The 22,515-nt window shown below is 59.1% G+C and overlaps 1 protein-coding gene across 8 annotated transcripts in view; it reads right to left on the bottom strand.

Annotated features, from left to right (window-relative positions):
- The window catches only part of PFKFB3 (6-phosphofructo-2-kinase/fructose-2,6-biphosphatase 3), a 74,016-nt gene that overhangs the window by 3,675 nt on the left and 47,826 nt on the right, over positions 1-22,515 (bottom strand). For 2 of the 8 annotated variants that reach the window (XM_059404041.1, XM_059404040.1), the window contains exons 2-16: positions 14,697-14,822; positions 13,686-13,782; positions 13,247-13,313; positions 12,945-13,019; positions 12,545-12,601; positions 10,302-10,426; positions 9,428-9,635; positions 9,005-9,151; positions 8,718-8,822; positions 7,325-7,454; positions 6,598-6,660; positions 6,401-6,465; positions 4,476-4,649; positions 3,069-3,091; positions 636-688 (exon numbers count right to left, since the gene is read on the bottom strand). In XM_059404041.1, coding sequence (XP_059260024.1) covers positions 646-688; positions 3,069-3,091; positions 4,476-4,649; positions 6,401-6,465; positions 6,598-6,660; positions 7,325-7,454; positions 8,718-8,822; positions 9,005-9,151; positions 9,428-9,635; positions 10,302-10,426; positions 12,545-12,601; positions 12,945-13,019; positions 13,247-13,313; positions 13,686-13,782; positions 14,697-14,822 — 1,505 coding nt within the window. In that variant the 3' untranslated portion in view covers positions 636-645. The other 6 variants (XM_059404038.1, XM_059404033.1, XM_059404036.1 and 3 more) reach the window with 6 other exon arrangements.

Here is a 22,515-nt window from a genome sequence, read left to right as displayed (position 1 = left end):
GGGGGGGGGGAGGTGTGGTGGACTGAAGGGGGGAGCGGAACCCGGGCACACGGGGTGCAGGGACCCTGGCAGCGTCCCCACCCCGGGCTCCCGCGCAGAACCAAGGGCCCGCGGTGGGGACGCCTGGAGAAGAGCCAGGGCTCAGCCCAGGCCTCCTCCTCCACCTCCTGTCGCGGGTTCACGAGGTGGTGCCTGCTGGGTGGGGGTCTCCCTGGGAGGACCCCTAAGCCTTGCAGCCTGCTCCAGGAGCTCCAGGAGCTGCCCAGGCCCCCGCGGCAGCTGGCTCCCCCCGGCCCTCGGACCTCTCACGCCCACGGCTCCGCGCGCCCGCGAATGAGGACAGATGCAACAAGGACACTGGGGCGTGCAGGCACGGGGCACGTCACATCACGCACGCATGGTGCCCTGGCTCAGGCCATATGGAGGGAAATGAGGGGGAGAGAGAGAGAGAGAGAGAGAGGACCTTGAGACAATGGTGCTGCTTTGAAACAACACAAGTTCTCCGGCATGGGGTGCATGAGTCACAGACTTGACAATGGCCAGTCCTCACACAGACCGATGCCCCGACAGGCTGAGATGCCATGACCCAGGGAGCGGTGGAGGGGACAGAGAGGGACATGCACCGAGCCATTTACCTTGCCAAGGTTAGTAAGGAGAAAACTTTGAGAAAATGTGACAAACAGTTCGTCTTTCAAGCATAGTGAGGGGAAGGGAAGAACATGTCAGGAAAGAACAGAACAAAACATCTTTAGTAGCAACTCCTTTGTCGCGTGTGCACTTGCAATTTAAAAATCAAGGATGCGTGAGGTCCTGCCTCCGGAGCACTCGCGCCGCCCGAGGGGGAGGACGGCAGGTGCGGCTTCTGACCAGGCTGGCGGGCCTGTTCCACCAGGGAACTACGGCGGCCGGTGTCCTCAGGCCAGCACCCGGGAGCTCCCATGGGCTGTCCCCACTCCGTCTCTCGCTGCTCCTGCTGCTTGTAAGAAACCCCCTGGCCTGTGCAGAAGGAGCGGGGGTGGGGGAGGGGGGCGTCCAAATGCAGAAGGAGCACAAACGCAGTGCCTCGGGCATCCCAGCGGAGCCCAGGGCACCGTCTCTGCCGTGGTAACGGCTAGTGTCCGGCCGGGCACGGACAGTGCACCGCCGGCCACTCTGCTAAGCGCTACGTCTATATTCTCATGTCCAAAACACCACGTACTGTTCCTGCATCCACGTTACAGATGAGGAAGCAGAAGTGCTAGAACTGCCCAGAATTCCAAAGATGGAGGGTGTTAAACCAAGACCCAAACCAGGCTCGGCTGGACTTGAGCACTGAGAAGTGGGTACCTGCCACCTCGGACGTGGGCTCACGCTCCCAGGCAGGGCCGGACACTGGGACCCCAGAGTGGAATGCAAGTGGATGGGTGCAGAGGACATGCTTTTGCTGAACTGGAGGGATTCCAGCCGAAGGCACTATGAGCCACAGAGACGGTCAAGTTTCACCTTAGGAGGTGGGGGGACGTGTCCGAGAGGCACCCTGCAGCAGGAAGGTTTCTTCCCTGGTCACCCCAGGCCACGGCTCAAAAGGAGCAAGACCTGCACGGGATGCAGAAGTAGAAGGCTCCAGATCCGAAGGCCAGTTTCACCAGAACGCCTGCTCTAGAAGCCCTCGGTTACAGTGCCTGGCTGCCAGGAGGTACCACACAGGGGACAGATCGTCTTTAAGACAGAACTCCCCCCAGTAAGGAAACACCCTAGCTGCAGGGGAGAGCCTTCTAAACTGAAGACATCCAAGCAGCTCTGAGCAGTGCCCCAGGGGCCTCAAACGTCAGGTGCCCGGGCCAGGGGTAGGTGAACAGGACCTGAGTGTCCCCAAAAGCCAGCAGGGAGAAGGCAGTCAGCCTTCGGGAGAGGGAGACGACCCATTCATGTCCCGGCTCTGCTACCGACCAGCTGGACGGCCTCGTTCATCTGGTAAAAAGGGATAAAACTACCCTATGGACCTCCTGGAGTTATTTTAAGGCCCAAAGACATGGAACACAGGCAAGCAAGCCCGCTTTCCATGAGCCATAAAGGATCGCAAAACAGATTTCGCCGCCGTTGGGGCGACCTAATCTAAGCACGATGTTAAACACCTATTGTCCAAGCACGAGCCACACTTCCAAGCTTGCAGGCCGAGCTCCTCAGCCAGTTCCATTCCTGCACCCATGACTCAGGTGACCCAACCAGCAAAAGGAAGGATGGGCAGGAGTGGGACCTGCAGGACTGGGGAAGGGGACAGATCATGGCGCCTGTTAATGGAACTCCAAGACAGAAGGCCTCGGCTCCTTCTGTGGTGGGGACCACTGCAGCAGTGGAGACTCTGAATTCTCTAGCAGCTGCTTGGTCCCGTGGACACCTAGCCGGTTCTGGGATAACTCCAGCGAAGGACAGGGGAAACCAATGGGTCTGAGTCAAGTGGTGCACCCACTTCCAGCCATGACCCTTCAGGCTAAGCAGATGCTGGTACAGGACAACCAGATCCACAGCAATGGTTCCCAAACCGACCTCCAGAGTACCAGGGTCCTGGGGCGCCCAGGGGAGCGGGTGTCTGCTCGGACAGAAGGGAGAGCCTACGGGGCTGCAGGCGCACCACAGTCCCCCCCACCAGAGTCTGTCCTCTGTTCTGCAGACGAGGCTCTGGGTTACTTTTCAACATGAAAGGCCTCTCCTAGGGCAGGTACAAAACTTAAAAAACGACGCATCAGGCATAAGACCTAGCCTGGTGCCCAAATCAGAAAAAAGCAGATTTCTGTCAAGCCGGGACCCCTGCAAGCAGCAACAGTAACCAGGAGCCCGAGGGACACGCAGGAAGCCGGCTGTGGCCGATGGCGGCAGCAGGACGCCCTGGAGAGAGCTGGGCCGGGCGGCTTCTTGCCTCTTTTTCTAAAAATTCATGAATCCCCCTCCGCCTCCCCCAAGGCCATCTTTCTCTGTCACAGAGGACAAACACTGTCACGGTCCTGCACACTTTATCAGGCAGGAGGCCAAACTGGCAAGCACGGACAGAGAGATGCGAGTAGCAAAATTATCCAGAGAAAAATACTTACAAACAGGCCTTCCCTAGCAAAGGCTGCAGAGAGAAAAAGTGGAGAGAGAGAGAGAGAGAGAAGTCAGTAGAGGGACAGCATAGAGGCCCCAAGTCATCTGAAACCAGCACGTTCTCTGCTGGGATGAAGCCGTGCAGACCCTCCCGCCGGGCCCCACGCGACGGCTGCCAGACTCCGAGGATTTTGAATCTCGAAGGGCGGTCCCGTCCAAGTCAGGGGAGTCCTCTGTGACCCTGCAGCACAGCCCCAGGTGCCACCCAACGCCGGCCTGGGCCAGTCTCCCCAAGTACGTGTGGCAGCGGCCTCCTGACTTCCAACCGTGACCCCACAATTCACACCAAAACCGAACGTCACCCAGAAACCACTTCGGTTCTCAGTTTTCATAAAAAGACCAGGTAACATCTTACAGGCGGGGGCAGAGACAGACACCAGCGTGCGAGAGGATCAGCACGGAGGACCTCGTCTGAACCGCCTTCTGCAGTACGTGCTCTTTCCCCATTCCACAGATGGGAAAACTGAGGCCTGAAGAGGTTCGGTGGCCTGCCTGAGGTGGCCCAGCACTCCCCACCCCACCGCACAACACCAAGGGCAGACACCAGGAGATTTCAAGGAGCCTCAGCCTGCGACTTCTTTGTGAAGAGCCCAGACACGGTGGGAGGAGGGCGGCGATCTCGAGGTGGCCCTCAAATCCACACCGGGGACTGCTAGGTCTCACGTATTGGCAGAGTCCTGGCTGCCACAGAGAAAGACTGCTCTTCTGAAAATAAATCTTAATGCCCAAGAGCCAACATCTGTCAGCTTTTCCTCTTCCCAGCAAACCCAACAAGTGAAAGCTGGCTGGGTTTTTGCTTTCTGGTGTCTTTATGACCTGGTACTCCGTGACACCCGTGTTGTGTGAGAAGGTGGCCCTCCCCGGGCCACCCTGCGCGTGTGGCCGCCCGGGCTCTACCCCGGCTCTGGAGAAGAACGTGCTTCTCTACAACGGGGCCCGAGAGGGGGCATGTCAGGAAGCTCCTCGACTATCGGCCTAGGACTGAAAAGGCGTCCTCGGGCCACATGTGGCCCGTGACCCAGAGCTGAAGGGACACTCCTGAACGAGGCCTTCGTCTTCCATTTTGTTCGAGGAAAAAAGTATTCAGAAATGTGTGCGGGACACAGACACTTGGCCACTTCTACTCTGCCCAGCTCTGCCCCGTGAAGAACGGCTCCTCAGAAAGGAGGCACGCGTGCGCAGCCGTGGTCGGCGAGGAAGGACCCCAGGGTGCCACGAACCTTGTGGGCGGCGGGTGTCCGCGTGTTGCCCCCTCCCCCACCCGCACCCGCAGGCCTGGTCTGAGGCCGCCACGGCCCACGGGGGCTCTCCCCCCGCCCCACCCGGGCTGTGAGAAAGGAAAGGGGTCAACGCACTTGTCCGGGCAGCTGGGAGGGCACCTCCGGGGGCAGGCAGTTGGGCAGGGCAGCGGAGGTAGAAGCCACATGCTCCTCAAAGCTGTTGATGCGAGGCTTTTTGGTGGGCTCAGGGCTGGCTAGTGGGGTGACACTATTGCGTCTCATGAGCGGGTTAGGTCCCTTCTTTGCGTCCTAAGCGAGACAAAGACAAAAGAGAGAAGGCGACAGTTACAAGGGGTGGGGAGGTAAAGGAGCCAAAAACCAGAAAACCAAAAAAACCAACCCCTCAAACCGAACAAAACACGTTTCTCTGCTTCTGGATTTTACGGATTCGAAACTGACCACGGTCCCTAGCTCTGGGACCACAGGGTCGCGATCTGGTCCTGTGACTCCCAGATGGCGAGAACGAGGGAGGGTGTGCTGAGCCCCTTTCGGCCAAAACATTCCGAGATGCCCCCTCGGACCATGCGACATTCACAAGGCAGGCGCGGGCCGGACAGCTCTGCGCGGTCATTCAGGCAGATAATGAGACCTGAGCAAAGAACCTTGCCGCCAGCCTTCAAGAGAGCCGAGAAAGGGAAGCGGAAGCCTGAGTGGGAGGCTCGGGTCCCCACGGAGGGAACAAAAAGGGGGATGTGGGGGGACGGTCGGAGCCGGACTCCCCCCGCTGACCGCGAGCCAAGGTGCACATGGCAGACGGGGTGGTCTCCTGCTCATTACTACACCCTGGCTGAGGACAAGAAATGCAAGCTTCAACCCCCACCAGGAGACCAAAGAGGCAGAAAATCAGAGGTGGGCAGAAACGGCAGAGCCAGAGCCAGACGCCAGCCTTCAGATCAAGTGACAATGCAACGGGAATGAGGACTTTTGTCCCAAGGCCCCAAGACTCTGCAGCCTGCAGAGGGGCCTGAGCGGAGGCCTGTCTCCCTCACGACACAGCCCCGTTCCGCACAATGAGGGGCTCAGGAAGCACCAGAGCCCAGCTGCGGCCCAGCGCCGCCGGCTGAGTCAGGCCGCTTCTCACCCCACCGCCCGGGTTCAGAAGTGGGGGCCATCACAGGGCCGTGGCTGGCCACCCATCTTCCTTCCCCTTCAGGCCACCAGCCAGGCAATGGCTGCTGGAAGGTGGGATTTTCATGCCAAAATCTTCTGGCCGAGCTCCTTGGGAACAGGGAGGTGGGCGTCCTGCACGGACAGGAACATCACACTCCGTGGAAGAGAAAGGGTCACCCGGCGAAGTGTCGTGGTTTGACAGTCAGTGGAAAGCAAATCCAATGTTCCTTCCCAACCACGCCCGGGCGGCCGTCTGTTCTGCCCGTGGGGGACCCCAACCTGGCTGCCTCCCTGAGAAATCAGATGCCACCAGGCCTAGGGTCTCCTGATGAAACCTTCTACCCACTGTCCCTCGAGTCCCTATTTCCCAAGCCACAGCGCCTGTCCAACCCCACCCTTGCCACGACCTCCGTCTTCTTGCTCACTCTGCAGCTAAGTACACAGGTACACAGATGACTGAGCGATGTGCTAATCCCGTTTGCACCAGTCACTCTAGGACGCGGCGCCTCAGCCACCCCAAGGAAAAGACGCTGGCTGGGCTACAGTTACGCTCACAAGAGCGGACCGTGTCTTCCGCCTTAATACCCACTTCCTGGGTCACGTCGATAGTGGGGGTGGAAAGCGTGAAAAGTAAGGAAAAGAAACCCAGAAGCCACGTAGAAAGACACACACGGCCGGAAAGGAAAGGCAGGGGAGGACATCACCAAGACCGGCCGATCCCCAACAAACCACTCCAGCGAGAACCCAGGGCTGAAGGGGACACAGGTGTGTGGTTACAGGCCACACCACGTGGGCCCCCCCCCCCCCCAGGGCCCGCAGCCGCTAGCCCTGTCACACCACAGAGACACCCCCAGGACGGAAGATGACCGCAGGATGGCGGGTGCACTCACCTCTGACCTCTCCCGGTGTGTGCTCACCGACTCCACGTTCAGGTAGATGGACTCCACACGGCAGCCTGCGGGGGTGGGCACAGGGGTTGGCTTCCAGGGCAAGAGGCCAAGCCACTTCCAGCCCTGGAGCCACCAAGAGCCACCATCCCAGGGGAGCAGGATGCGGCACGGGCCACGTCACTAGTCACTACACTCACCGTAAGCGACAGGCGTCAGCTTGAGAACGGTGTGAAGGGGGCACTTCAGATAAGGCATCTCTTCTGAAAAAAAGAGAAAGGGCCCCACGATGAGAGATGAGCCTTGAGGACAGATACTCGCCAGTCCCAGGGACAGCGTCTGCCACAGACGGCATCAGCACCCTTGGGGTCCCAGCCAAGCACAAGCGTCTCCACCCCACACGAGGCCCCCTCCTGCTCCAGGCAGGCACCTAGCCCAAAGAATGTGATCAAAACCAACCCCAAGCCCACCCTCACACAATGCATTAGAGATTAAAAAAAAAAAGTCATTCCCCAGTTTAAATGCATGGGGATTCAGGTGAAGCTTGGGTAGATACAGGCTTCAATTTTAAGTCTCATGAGTTTTCTGGGCACTTTGTTCTTTAGAAGTGGACCCAACCCCCGGCCCAAAGCCCCCGGGATGTGAGCAGCTGTCCTGGGACGCTGTTTCACAAAGCCCTTGGGCCCGTCAGACTGTGTATCGAACCGGGCTCTGAAAGCTCTCCCGAGGGCTGGCCAAGAAGCCCTGCGCCGTGACGTCTCCCCTCACACTCAGCAGCACAGCAGATGACCGTGTGGTCTGGGTGGGGAAGGTCTGGGTCTGCAGCACCCCACACTCCAAGGCCAGTTTCCCTCTTCCCTTCTGGGGAGCCCGACAGGCTCCTAATCCCAGCCCCCACCCAGAGAAAGCCTGGAAAGACGGTGGCACCTGCACTCTTGTCCAGGAAGTAGGCCAAGAGGCAACGCAGGACGGCCTGATGGCAGATGACCAGCACATTCTCCTGGCGTTCCAGCTCCATGATCACCGGCTCCAGGCGCTGGACCAGGTCCTGGTAGGACTGCAAGACAGAGGGACAAGGACGTTGAATTAGAGCAAAGGCACATGGCAGGAAGGGTAGGAGCTCAGCCAGTTCAGTCACCTCTCTCCTGTGGTCGGAAACCAGAGGACACGGAATCAACTGAGCACCGGTCACCAGCCAGTGGGGCTTCCATGGTGCCTCCCTTCTGGACACCGGGGGACCCGCTGGCTTCTCAGGAAAGGGGATCGTTCCCCCTGTTGGTGTGGATGTAGAGAAGCAGTCCTCTGAGAGGAATGTAAACCATCCTCTCTCCTGGCTGCTTCCCGATCCTCCACAGGGGGACACGTGCTTACAACGTGTGGGGACGCCAAAGACCACGTGTTGTACGACCCCATTTCTATGAACTGCGCAGAACAGACATCTCCCCGGAGACCCAGAGTAGATCCATGGTTGCCAGGCCCTGGGGGCAAGGAGTCACAGGCTGCAGGTTCTTTTGAAATGATAGAATGTTCTAGAGCTAATGATAATGGTTCCACAGTACTGGGAATATACTAAAAACCACTGAATCATCTACTTTAAAATGGCAAAATTTACGTTATGGGAACTTCTTCTTAATAAAAAGAAATTAAAAAACAAACGGTTGGCCTGTGGCTTTTAAAAAAGACCACCAAGGCTCTCACTCACGCCACTCCCTCCGTGGCCCACTCTCTTTCTCTTACTAATCAGGTTCCAGGAACAGGGCCAGGGCCCCAGAGGAGGTCAGCACCCTGACCATGCGGGAACAGAGACCTAACAAAGACTGAGACTGCCTGCAGACAGCAAGGACCCACTAGGTGTTACCCAGCGGCCTGAAGCAGAGCCTGAGGGCACCCCACATTCCAGAGGCTCTGTCCAGTGCTCCGACGGCCAGACAGGGCCACACGTGGCATCAATTCAATGAGTGCATGTGACCTGAGATGACACATCTGCTTTCTCCTCTGTACCCAAGGGGGGGATCCCTTGTGTGGAGAATGATCGCCCAACTGTTGTCCTCTCCTGCCCCATGAGGGTCTCATCAGAGAAACACCTCTGGCCCTTGCTCCCAGGAGAACACGAGTGCGCTGCTCCCGGAGCTGTGTGCAAGGTTCACCGGAGCATGACAATAGGCGGGGACAGCGCCAGGAACATGCACGGCGGTGGCCGGATGCAGGAGCCCCTCCGCCCCACCTCGCAGAGCTCACGGCCGCTGCGCCGGGTCACCTGGGGGGCGGCCGCCTGGGCCCCCGCACCCGCCCTGGGCCAGTGGGGAGCAGGTGCACGTACCTCCCCCGTGGGGTAGCGGTAGTAGTACTTGTCCTGTTCCCGCAGCGCGTACTCCTCGGGGTAGGTGTCCTTGATCTCCTCGTACGTCATCTCCTCACAGACGCCCTGGGGGGACACGCAGAGGTCACGGCGAGGCACCCCCCGCTCCGCACAGCAGCACGTGCGCGTCTGCCAGGGTCTGACTGCGGGCGCCCGGCGGGAGGAGACCGCCCTGCCCCCCCCGCCCGTGCCCCCAGCACCTGCGCCCCACCTCCCCCACCCCACGGCCGAGGGGTCCCGGCGCTCACAGCGTCGATCTCATTGAGCGCCTTCCACTGCTCGTAGGGCAGGCGCAGCGCCTCGGCCGTCTGGATGGTGCTCTTCAGCTGGCTGGTCCACACCCTGAGGTCCTTCAGGTTCTGCTCCTCCACGAACTTGCTGAGGGCGTTCGCGAACTGAGAGGGCGCGGGACAGGGGGACCCGGGCTGGACTCAGGCTCCTGCCCCCCCCCCCCCCCCCCACAAGTCCCACTCCACAACAGGGACATGGCTCTGCTGCCATCAGAACAGCGGGGACGAGCCCGGGAGCCACCGACGAGCAGCCCCCCGCCCACCCCGCAGGCTCGCCCTCCCCGAGGACCCGGGATCCCCGCCCCGGCCCCCCCAGAGGCGCACATGCGCACGCGACTCCCACCGGTCCCTCCGCAGCGCGCCCTGCCCCCGCTGCCCTACCTTCCTGCCCCGGCTGGACAGGCCCGAGTCCCCTCCGATCTTCCCCTGGAGGTTGTGCTCGCTCTCGCCGTGCCGACACAGGTAGATGGCGCGGGGCTGCACGTGGATGTTCATCAGGTAGTACACGATGCGGCTCTGGATGTGGTCCTGGACCCTGTTCACCAGGAACCGCCGGCCCACGTCGATCACCTTGATCAGGGACAGGTCCCTGCAGGGGAAGGCACGGCGCTGACCCGCGGTCCCCGGACGGCGCAGCCCCGCCCTGCCGACCCCGGCCATCGCGGAGACTCAGCCCCGGAGAACCCCCATGCCCGGCTGTGAGCTCGGTGAGGGCCCACGTGGCGTCTGCTGTCTGGGACACAGAACCGGCCCGCACGCGCGGTCACGGGGCCCCTGCCTCCCAGAAGAGGGGGCCAGCCAAGCGACAGAACAGAACAGAAAGGACACAGCAAAGGCACAGGAGCAGGACTGGGCTCGACATACACCTTCCACACCTGGACACAGTGAGCGCCTGAAACACTGACTCCGGACACGCAATCGAGAATTTCTATATTATTTTAAAAAACATTTCATTTATTTATTAGAGAGAGAGAGAGAATGAGCAGGGGGCAGGGGGCAGAGCGGGGGGGGGGGGGAAGCAGACTCCCTCCTGAGCGGGGAACCGGCTGCGGACTGGATCCTATGACCGCGGGGTCATGACCTGAACTGAGTTAAGCAAATGCTTAACCCACTGAGCCACCCAGGCACCCAAGGATTTTTTTTTAAAAGAGGTTTTAAAAGAGCTGATGAAAGTATCCAGGAGCAAGCACTTTGTGGGGACGGCAAGAAATCACTCAAGCCGGGGACTCAGAAACGGTCATGTCTTAGGAATTACCGATCATATTTGTCCGGGTCGAGGGGCTGATAGCTGGCTTCATAGCAACTGATTCGCTTCATGAAGTCGTCCATAGCTTCCGCTGAGTTGCAATCTTTGTAATCCGGGCTGGAAATTTTAACCTCCTGTAACACCACAAAGAGGCAGCTGATGAATCATGCTGTGAAGGCTTTCTGCTTAGACGAAGCAGGATTTGAGGCTTGCAAACCGGGAAAGTACAGAGCAGCTCAGAATAATGATGACCGTACCCGGCATTTAAGAGGAAAAAAAGAAATAACACCAGGGGTTGAGTCAGAGCCCAATGATTACACTGGGAAGCACCCACGGGAGACAGAGGATTGCTCCCCAGAAGGATGGAGACAGGAAATCCACAAGGATTCTAAGGAACACATCTGAATGGGGCACGCTTCGGGATCGACCCAGTAGCCAGGTGCCCACCAGACTGCCGACCCTCAATTCCAGTTCCGGATAAGCACCGGAGGCGTTACCCACACCAAAAGCAGATTGCTGGTGAGCAACCACCCATGTGGGGCACCACAGGCTTGTAACTGGTCCCCAGTTAGGCTTCTCCAATTGGACCACACACCCCATCCTTTCAAAGGCTTGCTCTCCTGGGAAAGAAGTGAAGCAAAAATGACCCTCAGACACACCATCTCCGATAAGTGACAGGTCTGAGCAACGGGACAGATTGGAGGGAAACTCAGAATTTGTTAACGCAGGTGTTCTTTTCCCCTACAACGTCTAGCACTGCCACAAGAGAGGCTGGCACTCTTCAAAAACCCAAGTTCAGTGGGGGACTAGTGCTTCACGGTGCAGAGTCTCGGTCTGGGAAGATGAAACATTCTGCCCATCAGGAGCTGGTGGGGAGGGGAGGCAGGGTGACCGTGGCAACGGAGATGTGAGCATGCCGAATGCCCACACGCTGGCACACTTGCACGGGTCAGACGGCCAGTTTGGTCTTCTGGATATTTTACCACAGTGAAAAACTATCTAAGTTCCCAAATCCCTTTCCCCCTAGCACGGCCACCGCAGAGAGTGCCATGGAAGGGCCTAAGCCCTGCTCCAGGGCTGAAGCAGAGCCCTGGGTTTCTGAAATGCGGCAAATGACAGGTGTCTCAGTGGAGCACAAGGTAAGCAGCGAGCTCACCGTGGAGCACGTGGGGACACTCGCTGCAGAAAATTTAGTTATGTACCTGCCCGAGGCCTCGCTACCAAGCGGAATAGCAGAACCAAACCCAAGAAACACAGCAAAACCCTTTGTTCAGATCACAGCAACTTCTGTACTACGTCCCCATAATTTTGCACCTCCTCCTTTGGACACGCTGAACTAATCCCGACAGACTGTCCACAGTCTGAAGAGCCCTTTCTGAAACATAAACTCATTTCCTAGAAACACTCGTAAGTATTCCCACTGCCTTGGAGAAGAGTTCCGGTGCCAGAAGCCAGTGACTCTCCAGCCACTCTGCGTACAGCCAACCAGAGCATCCCCTGCACAAGCATCAGCCCTGCTTTTCATTAGAAACACGCCAGATTCTCCTGTATTTAAGCTGGAGAGAAAACTGTCTCCTTGGGAAGGTGACCTGTGGTAAAGTCCTTGTGGTAACTGTTTCCATTTAGGATGTATTGCTCTCAAGCGGCAGAATTTAAGAATTGATCAAATTAAGCTGCCAATTACCCTCAGCTGATCTGGGCAAACCTCCCCCTCGGCACCGGGAGAGAAGGGAATGTCACAGATACAGAAGCGGGAAGACTTTTACTGCCTCCATTCTTCCCACAGCTGGTGGCTCTGCCTTTGAAGGGGGCCGCGTCCTATGGAGTTTTACTTGGTCATTCTTACTAAGGACCGTAACAGCTAAAGACTCCAGCCCACTGCCTCCTTCCCCATCTGGAGGGGTAAGCTGCCCTTTGTCCTAAGAAGCCCTGTCCCCCCCCCCCCCCTCCCCCGCCAGGCTGCCAAGCTACTGCCACTCACAGAAACTGTGCTCAGTCCCCTGCTTCATCTCTTACGTCCCACAAAGACTGCTTTCTGGCAACGGTCTGCAGGAAGCCCAGATAAAGCCAATCCAGATCAGAGAACACGCTTCTAAGTTAAATACCACTTCCTGCCTCCCTGGACCCCACCTCTCACACAACACCAACGAGCTGCGAGAGCCCTCCATTCTCAGCGTCTGGTTATTGCTCTGGACCCTGGTCCCCACTTTCCTCTCTCTGCTGCCCTAGACGGGGGTCCTACACGCTCTTACCATGATGTTGGAGGCTACAACCATAGGGTCGTCGCACACAGACTCGATGAAAAACACCTGGAAAGAAGCAAAGCGAGAAGTTAGGAAACAACAAATGTGATTAACACGAAGGGCGGACTTTGGTGTCACTCGGATGTCCCCACATCCGAGGAGGAAGGACCCCACTTATCAACACCCAGACACATAAAAGGAACCACTTGCTCAACCCCGAGTCCGTCACGCTCCCCGCTTCCCAGAGGAACCCCTCAGAGCCCCCCAGTGAGAGCCAACCTGCAGGCAGCAGGGCAAGGGCAGTGGGAGTAAAGAACCAGGGCCCCGGACACAGGAATCAGCCCGTCCCCGAGGCGCGTGCTCTCCCTGCTCCTACGTACTCCGGAGCAAGGCAAGGAGTCTGGCTCACCTTGAAATCATTTTCTTTGGCAAAATGAAGGATCATGTGTCTCCTCTCTCTGGTAGTATTGGTGGCATCGAAAACCTGATGGGGAGAAACAAGAGTCTGCACCCAGTTCACTACCTTCCTGGGTCCCTGTGCCACTCCAGCCACCCGCTTCCCAAACTCTCATGCTGAGGGCCCCTGTCCCTGCTGGAGGGGTCCCTGCAGTGGCTCTGGGCACTGCTCTGGCCTGTGTCTACACCTCCCTCCCTCCAGGGCACCATCCGGCTACGGCGCAAGAGACCGAGCTGGCAATTCCCCGGACTCACCGCAATCTGGCCCCCCTCCTTGGTCAGGTAACTTTTGACGTCCCTCAAGGCAGCGAGCGCGCACTGCCTGCAGCACAGAGAGAGAGAGAGAGAGAGAGCACCTGCCTCAGACCAGCCCGGCCCGCGGGGGAGGCGCAAGCGGCCCCCCATCATCATAAGGAACGGAGTGACCAGCCACTCTGTCACTGAGCTGCCAGCCACGGCCCCACAGCCCCGCTCTCAGGGCCACACGGCCGCTGATCTCTGACCGCCGCCCACTGAACTGGACCCCCGGGAGCAGAGCAAGCCGGAGGCCCACAGAGGCCGAGGCCCATCCCAATTGGCTCGCGGAGGTGGGCCCGGACCTCCTCCCCCACCCGCGTCCCCTCTCTCTTGCTGAGCCTGCCCTCGGGGAGCAGCGCAGACCCATGTCCCGGCCCCCGCGGCCACCAGGCCTTACTTGCGCACTTTCATGGCTTCCTCGTTGTCAGGACGGAAGAAGCTGTAAGAGCTGTACTGCTTCACGGCCTCCCGGCGGTACTCGCCAACGTTGAACACTGCAGAGGCAGACACAAGGACCCTCCGCTGAGCCCCAGGGATGAGGGAGCCACACACACAATCAGGAGCCCTCTCGAAAATAGGCAACCCGCCAACACACCAAAGCCAACCTGAGCACGACGGCACTAGGACAGGGACACCGGACAGCAGACCCCGACTGGCAGGGCCGAGAGTCGGGAAGGCAGCCCAGCCTCCCCAGACCCAGGGCTGCTCAGGGTGGCCCGCCTTCCCAGAGCTGGTCTCCCACCACCCTGGGGCGGTCCAGCTTCACAAGACTGTGCAAAGGGGCGACAGGGCAAGGATTTCTGCGCCCAGTCCCCAGCAGAGCATGGGGTCTCACGCTGCCTGCAGGGTCCAGGTCGGCTATTCTCCTGCTAACCCAGCACCCACGCCCAGCAGAAGCACAGAGCACTGGCAGGCACTCACTGAGGACACATGGCACTGGGCACTGTGGGGGACAGCAGATGCCAGAATGAGTTCGGCCAACCCCATGACCCTTGCCGTGTTGTTGGAAAGACCAGTCAAAAAAAGGTAACCAACAGCCTAGAGCACAAGGCATAGAGCCCATGACAGTCACGGAAGACTGTCACAACGAAGTGCTATTGGAACTTGAGAGGCACGGATCCCCACAGACTCTGTGGCCAGAGAAGGCTTCCCGAAGGAGGGGAGAGCCGAGCTGGGCAGCTGGCAGGGCAGGGGGGGACGAGAGAGCATCGGGGAGGAACATCCCAACACAAAGTCAGGGAACAGATACAACGTGGCGAGTGACACAGCCAGAAAGGGACTCACAACCACTGGAGACAGCCCCACAGTGGCCCTGCAAGGTCCCAGCAGCCACTTTTTCCCGGTGTCAGGGGTCGGTGAGCAAGACGGCAGAAATCCATGTGACCACGGCCCGGGCCCATGGCCTCACCTTTCGTGGGCACGCCGATCCAGTTGAGGTAGCGAGTCAGCTTCTTGGAGATGTAGGTCTTCCCGCGGGCTGGGAGGCCCACCATGACGATCACGGTGGGGGAGTTGGTCAGCTTCGGCCCACAGGCTGTGGGGAGCACAGAAGGGGGTGAGCTGCGGAGCAGTGCACGCAGGTGAACAGAATCCCGCGCCCCACAGCGAACTGGCAAATTCTGCAGAAACTGTGATTTCATTCCCGCCTCAAAGCCCTGGGTGTCTGACAGTCTAGCGGGGCTGAGACCGTCCCCTGTTGACCACAGGACCCCCCACACCCACCCAGTTACATGTCTCCATCTTGCTTTCAGGTCATGGGTGGCAAGGGCTGTCCCAAGCCCAGATACCAGCCCGATCCCCGAGGGCCCTAAACCCAGCCAGGAACCCCATTATGAACCCCACAGCAGAAAGCACTTTGTGGGGGAGCATAAGGAAGGAACCCCCCCCCCCACCAACACCAGTGAGGGTGAGGTTAACAGTAGCGGTGGTGTTTCAATACGAGATAAAACACCAGGGAGAGAGGTTTCCCCTGGGTTTTAAGAAAGGAACCCAAAGAACCCTGTTCTGGACATTTAAGGGGTAGTATTTCCTTGGGGGGTGTCTTCCCTTGAGACTCTAAGGGGACTCCAGTATCCTGATGACAGAGTGCCAGCGGCCACACCTGCTGGGAGCAGGAGACCGGCCACCTGCGCACCCCCACCCAGCCCAGCAACCCTGCCCGGGCTTGCCGGCGGCCACAGTCAGGCTAGCTCTCCCGGTCAGCTACGTGCCATTGCTTCCCGGACACTGGCCACATGGATGCAGGCAAAGCTCCTGAGACGAAACCATAAATCTAGGCAGAAGTCAGGTTGAGACAGGGGCCTTGTCTCAGAATTTCTAAGCAGGCAAGTGCCAGATGGCGAAGGAAGGAGAGCCACCAGGCCACCGACAGGCACAGGCTTGAGGAGGGCACACACACCCCCAATCTGGACGCCCCAGCACGGTCCCATGCTCAGCCTGTGACCAAGCTGAGATCACAAGTGCCAACAGTCACCATGTCCTTCTAGGAGCTGCTCCCTGGACCCGTGGGCTGTGGGCACGGAGGGGGCTGCTGCTTTCATGGGGTAGACCATCGGCGACCTTCTCCATGCAGAGTGACGAGGAAGAAAGGCCATCAGAAGCCAGGAGACGTTCCGGAGCCACAAACACCCTTGACTGGGATTCCCCAGCTCCCAGGGGCTGCAGACAACAGGCCAGGATGAGCACACAAATGGAGCAAGGGAGCGCCCGTGGGCTTTCTGGAGTCCAAGGAGCAGGAAGAGAAAGGTGATGGCCTTCCCGAAAACCAGGAGGGACACAAGACAGACCCTGCTGTTTGCGCTGTGACAGCTGCAGGTGACTCACGAGAAAAGTCAGCTCCCTTAGGCCCGAAAACAACATTCGATCTACTAATCCTTCACCCAAGCCCACCCCGGCTCTCCTCTCTCGTATCCGAGGTCTCCACCATGCCACTGCTCCCAAGAGTATCCGGACAGGCGGGGACCAGCGGACGCGCACTCTCTCCCTCTCCCTCCCTCTCGCCACCCCCAGCTGTGCACGTGCACGGGATACTCATACTCGTGATGGACTCATGCCAAGTAAGTGGAGACAGAGGCGGACTGATTTATCAAATAGGGGATTAGTTCTACTATCAAGTCGTCAGAGGCACAAATCCCTCCATCCTTTAGGAGGAAAAAAGCCATACGGACATGGCAGAGTAAAGATCTTAAGCCAAGGATTCAAGTTAAATCTCAAACGCAAGTAAGTCATCTCTCTTTTACTCGGCAAAGCAGAAGCCATCCCCCCTATTCCTTTGGCTTCTCGTACAAGATTCAGCAAAACTGCGAGAGGGGCCGCAGCCATGCCTCCCTCCTGGCACTCCAGGGTCTCAGAGCAAGGAAACCTTTCGACTAAACCTGTGAGTCTTACTCTCTTCCCTCCCTGCTCTTTTTTTAAACCCACAGGTGATCTCAAATGCCTTCATGCTCTCGTCGCCTGCCCCTGCCTCAGTTCCCCCCAGGCCCTCGGTTTCTTCTTCTCTGCAGACCTTTATTAACCCACGGAAGAAGAATGCCTCCCTCTACCTCTCCTACCACACTCCCTGACGCTCTGCTCTCTCCTCCTCTCCCCCAACAGCATTAACACGGAGTTTTCCCAAAAGTTCCTATGTGTTTCATTTCATCTTATGCACATGTGTAACACTGTAACTTCTTTGCGACCACGCCCCCCCAGCGTTTTTATACTCCGATGTATTCGGATGTCCACATCAGCATGTTTAAGGGGATACACATATGTTCACTGCGTTAAAGGGTAAAAGACGGCTGGGTTCACAGACTGTAAACCCCCTGACTGTGGTTTATGGGGGGAGGGGGACGGAGCCTGGCCTAAAAGCCTCATCCAGGGTTAAGGCTGACACCTGAGCAAGAGCTCGCAGAAAGCCCCCAAGTTCCGGGAGCTCACGCTCTACTCCTGTCACTGCATTCACTCATTCACCCAACGGACGCACATGCCAGGTGCCCCGCGAGCTCCAAGCATTATGTGGCCACAGTCCCTGTGTGGACGAGCACCTGGTCCGGGGTGGGGAAGAGACGGAGTATGAGCACATAAATGCAGAGTCATTTTGGAGAGAGGAGCACTGGCGCTGGGGCTGGACGTGGCCAGGGGGTGAGTCTGGACTGGGCAGCCAGAGTCTGCGTCCCTGAGGAGCACCTGCCCTGAGGGCTGACTGTCCACAGCCAGTCACACCGCTGTCCCGGCCCGTAACGCACACTAGCCAGTAGATACAGCAAAGCAAATGACAACCCGGGGGCCAGCTGCCGAGGGCAGTGAGCGAACACCAGCCTATGAGGTGACCTGCGGGGTCAGTCCTAAAAATGGTCAGCTAGATGGGCCAGGAGAAACCCCCTGACCCTGCACAGAGGCTGCATCCGAGGGCTCCGGTTCTGGCCCTGCTCCCCAGATTAAGTGACTCACCTCTCGGAGAGCGTGTAACGCACGGACACCAGCAGGCACTCAACAGCTGTCCTCACCCACCACACCGACACCCACAGCCCACGCTCAGAAAAGAAACCGGTGGAAGACACTTGGCTGTTGCTCCCCTACCTCCTTCCACCCAAAGGCACCCCACCAAAATGCCAACCATCAGAGATGCCGAGTCACTGGTGCTCTTTTCTGCAAGCAGGTCATCGGGCTTCGGTGCAAAGCTCCAGGAAAACGAATGGAAGGGGTGTTTCAGACGGCGGGCAAGCTGTGGGTGCGGCCAGGGTCTATTTCCAGGCGGTCCCGCTGGGAGTCCTCCCCACCCTGTGTCTACAGGAAGGTTTGCAGGAGCAAAGCGAACACTGTTCGCGAACACCTGCTGTGAGCCCCCCACCTGAGAAGGGCTCGCTGGGAGGGTTTCATGCGCTTGGCCCTGGGGTAAGAGAAGGCAGGCCCAGAAAGCTCTTCTGTCCCACTGCTGGATACCAAAGCATCCAGTACTTTGCATGCACGCTGTAACTCGCGCCTAACTAAGCCTCGGCCACTGAACGGCCCTCCTAATCTGACACAGCCTCTGCCAAGAATGGGGCGGCACTGGGCATTTTAGTGAATCATCGGACAACCTTGGGAGGCAAGCTGTAGAGTGGCTGAGAGAACAGAGCACGGAGTCAAATGAACAGTGTTCGAGGCAGGGCCCCAGCCCTGCCTCGGACCTTGGCCAAGCTCCTAGGGCTCTCCGTGTCTTAGTCTCCTTGCCCATGAAATGGAGGGATGCCTCATAAAGGTTCTTGGGAGGAGGACAAGGTGAACTACAAGGTCCTAAACGCACTGCTCGCCCTTGCCCGCCTGTCGCTTACTTCCTGGTCAGGTGCTTCCTGGTCAGTAAGTCCTGGCACGGCTTCCTGGTCAGTAAGTCCTGGCACGGCTTGCAATGGAAGGAAACTGCAGGCTCAGTCAGAAGGACTTATCACCACACGGGTGCAGCAACAAGACACCCAACGGACGTGCTTTAGACACAGAAACATCGTCAAACGAGCCCATCTGGAACTTTCTGTTGTCTGTTCTCTGTACACGAACAGTAATGTTCACCATGCTATCTTTCTACTGAGGAGTTTGCCACCGACCCTCAAGGAGGACACCCCTTAGAAAGACGGTTAACAGGTTTAGAAGAAAACCCACCCAAGTTTTCAAATACCATTACAGAAGGGGAGGAAGGTGATGGGGGAGCGAAGGGAAGCAGGAAAGATGCTCCGAAAGCAAATACCCCCTTTTCCCCATTCTGCTGAGAGACAAATGTGATTTTTATCGACCCAGAAAGACACCCCGATGATACGATATGAAATAAGGTCATATAATAAATACCCAGGCTTCAGAGATTTTATAAGGAAGACTGTGTCTGAGACTACACCCCAGAACCACACACAGGGATTCCAGGAGGGGGCGGGGACAAGAGACTTAATCCACGAGCTTTAGCCCCCACACCCCTCTCCCCACCCCAGGCACAAACCAGGCTCTAATGGTTCTCACAGGGATTTTAGGCAAATCTCTCATCTGCGTGTGAGACGTGCAGACTGGTAGCATCTAATGGATGTGTCTCTGGACTCCGGAGGAAGCAAGCATAGTTGCACACTTGTCTCCCCGATTCTCACAACTGAGAGAACCCTAGCCAATCTCGGAACTTCACACCCCCCCCCCAAACCTCGGGGAACGACTGAATGTGTTCACATATGTACACACTTACCTACAAACACGTGTGTACATAGAGAACCCACCTGTATTTGTCTGGCCAATTGCAGTTTACAAAGGGCTCCAGAAATACCGGTTTTATTCAAACGTCCAAAAGGGTGGGGTTTTTTCTGCGTCTTTCCATGGTCACCTCTCCCTCCCTATTTAGGGCGCCGTATTCCCCACTATCGATTGGGGAATCCTGTGGTCAGCCCCAGCATAGAAAGCTAGTTGAGAGTTTATCTGAAAGGGCTGGGTGCCAGAAACAGACCTGCGAAGCCCCCGTCCTTGGCTACCTCACAAAGAAACCAGTTCTTAAGGCTTCTGTGGCCCAGGTCCAGCAGAGGGGATAAGCTGGTGGAGAAGCAGCCCCCAGTGTCGGGAGCACCATGCCAGGTCCCCATCACCAGGATGACCTAGAAGCACCCCAGAGCCAGCTCTCCCCGCCTCCTGTCTGGGGCGGGAGGGGGTGTTGGTGATTCAGACCTGGGCAAAACCTGAGGTGGCAAGATTTCACCATGGTCTCAGTGACCATCCCCTGGGAAACGTGGCAGCAGTAGAGGCCAGCAGGCGGCTGGCACTCAGGAGCCGTCACTGCCTAGAAGCACTCTGAGGATCTGCCCACAGGATCCCATGTTTCCCTTTCAGGAAACCTGACCCTGTCTGAAGCAGAACACCCAGCACCGGACTGACCCTATGCACCCTCCACAGCAGATGTTGCCTTGGAATCCCTGGGACCGCCCTTCTAATAGGTGCCTCTCTCCGCAGCTTAGGGAAAGAGCCCACGGTAAAAGGTAAACCTTTCCAAAGCATGCGCCACAATGACAGGGCAGGAAGGGGAACCGCCAGCAAATTCCAAGCACAGCACGGTGGATTGTGTGCGTGTGTGCATGTGCGCTCGCGCACGTGCAAAATGCTGCCGAATGTGCGGTCTCTGATCCAGGGATCCTCCCAAACCCAGGAGCACAGGCTCTGTTCCCAGCAGCCCTCTTCTCGCCCCCCCCCCCCCCCCCCCCCCCCCCCCCCCCCCCCGCCAGCAGGAACTGGACGGGGAAGCCGGGAGAGAGACCGAGGAAAAAGAGAAAGAAAATACACTGAAGAAAAAGGAGAAAGCGAGGAGACAGAGCGGGAGCAGACAGAAATAGAAAGAGAAGTGGGGAATAAAGATACGCAGAAGAGAGAAACAGGAGATGGAAATACAGAGAAGGGACAGACGGATGGAAAGCGGGAGAGAGGTGTCGAGGAGGGAGGGAGGAAGGCGGAGTGCAGCGGAGGTAGCGAAGGCAGGGAAAGGGTGGGGGGAAAGACCCCCGCGTCCTTCGGCAGGAGTCGGCCGGGCTGGGGGACCGCCCGGGGTGGGGGTGGGGGCGTCCCTGGCCAAGCGTCCCCGCAGCAAAGGCTCCCCGCCTGGTTCCGCGCGCCGGCCCCCCGCGCTCCGGAGCTGAGGCCGGGGCGCGCTCGGAGTTTCCGAGGGCCCCCGCGCTCCCGGCGCAGGCCGAGCGGTGCACGGCTGAGCGGCGGGCCGGGCCACAGCGCCCCCGACGCCAGCCGGGGGAGGCACAGCGCCCGCGCCCCAGCCCGCGCCGTCCCCGCCCCGCGGCCGCAGCGACGGGACCCGCCCGCCCGCGGGGAGGAGCGGGAAGCGCCCGGCCCCGGCCGGCGGGGACAGCCGAGGGGGGCCGGGCGCGGACAGCCGAGGAGGGCGGCGCCCGGCCCGGCACGAGCGCGCCGGAGGAGCGCAGTCGGCACTACAGCGCCCCGCCAGCGCCTGCCACACAATGGCCGGGCTCTCCACGCGGCGCGCCGCTCCCCTGCCGCCCGGCCCCCCGCGCGAATCTGCACTCACATCTGGGCAGCGAGGGGCGGTGGTCGACGGGGATCCAGATCTTCTGCACTCGGCTCTGAGTCAGCTCCAAGGGCATCTTCACAGCCTAGACTCGGCGGCCCTCCGCCCCCCGCGAACAGTTCAGACTTGGGGAGGAGAGCAGCCTGTCGACCCCCGAAACAAAGGGGAAGGGGGCTGCGTGCGCGGGAGCGCGGCGCGGAAGCTCTCCCGTGCGCTTTTTGGGAACGTGCTTTGTGCTAAATCACGAACGCCCGCCCGGGGCGTGGGGCTCCACGGGCGCGGCGACAGGGCAGGGGGTGAGGGCTGTGCCCGCAGCTGCCGCACGGCCGGGCGCGTCTACTCGGGAAGCCACCGGGATGCTCGGAGCGCCGTGACAGCCGCGGTCCCCGGGTGCCGGCTCGAGCGAGGCCCTCCCCTCCGGCTCGCCGCCTCTCCAGCTCTGCTAGGCTGCCGCGCGCCGCGCCCCGGCTTTTAAGAGTCGCGACCGGCAGCTGCTCGCACGTCAGCCTCGGGGCGGGGACGCATTCTTCGGGATCCAGCCCTCTTCCACGTGGGGGGTGGCCCGGAGCCGGCCTGCTGCCGCCCCCTGCAGCTCAGCCGCAGCAGCGCGCCCCGCTGCTGCCATCCCGGTGAGGACACCCTCAACTCAGCTCTGGCTGAAAAGTCCCACTCGCTGAGCTTCGTCCTCCCTCCCCTGAAGATGACTGGCCCAGCTTCCCAGAATAATGACCTCAGCGGCGCTGGGAAACAAGAAGCGGAGCCGTCCAGTGTGGTGCGTGGACCCCCGCAGCCAAATCACCTTGGATGCTGGTTAAAATGCATCCTGCTGACTCGGCCTCTCTGGGAGTGAGACACCCCCCCCCAAAAAAAACTCCACATTCTTAACACGCGATCCGCGTTAGGCACCGTCAAGTTGAAGACCCGGGCTTAGAGCTACAGGTTGGACAGAGTTTGGGGGATTCGGGAGTGGGGGGTCTCTGCTACCTTAGAGAGGAAGCCAGAACGGGGATGACAAGAGCGCCTGTGTGACATAGGTCTCTGGGTCATCCCTTGCCGAAGCTGCTCCCTGATAATACCTGAGTCTCACCCACCACGACTCCTGCCACCCGCCGGGAGGGGGCTTCCCTGCTCCTTCTTCCTCGCTGCACCCACTTTCCTAAGTCCCTTGGAAACCTTGAGTTGTTTGGAACCCTGCTCCCCCAACACCCAGCCCTAAGAC

This window comes from Mustela nigripes, chromosome 6, assembly GCF_022355385.1.
Source record: "Mustela nigripes isolate SB6536 chromosome 6, MUSNIG.SB6536, whole genome shotgun sequence".
NCBI lineage: Eukaryota > Metazoa > Chordata > Mammalia > Carnivora > Mustelidae > Mustela > Mustela nigripes.
Note: the sequence above shows the minus strand (reverse complement) of the source record. Positions and strands in the feature narration are given on the sequence as shown.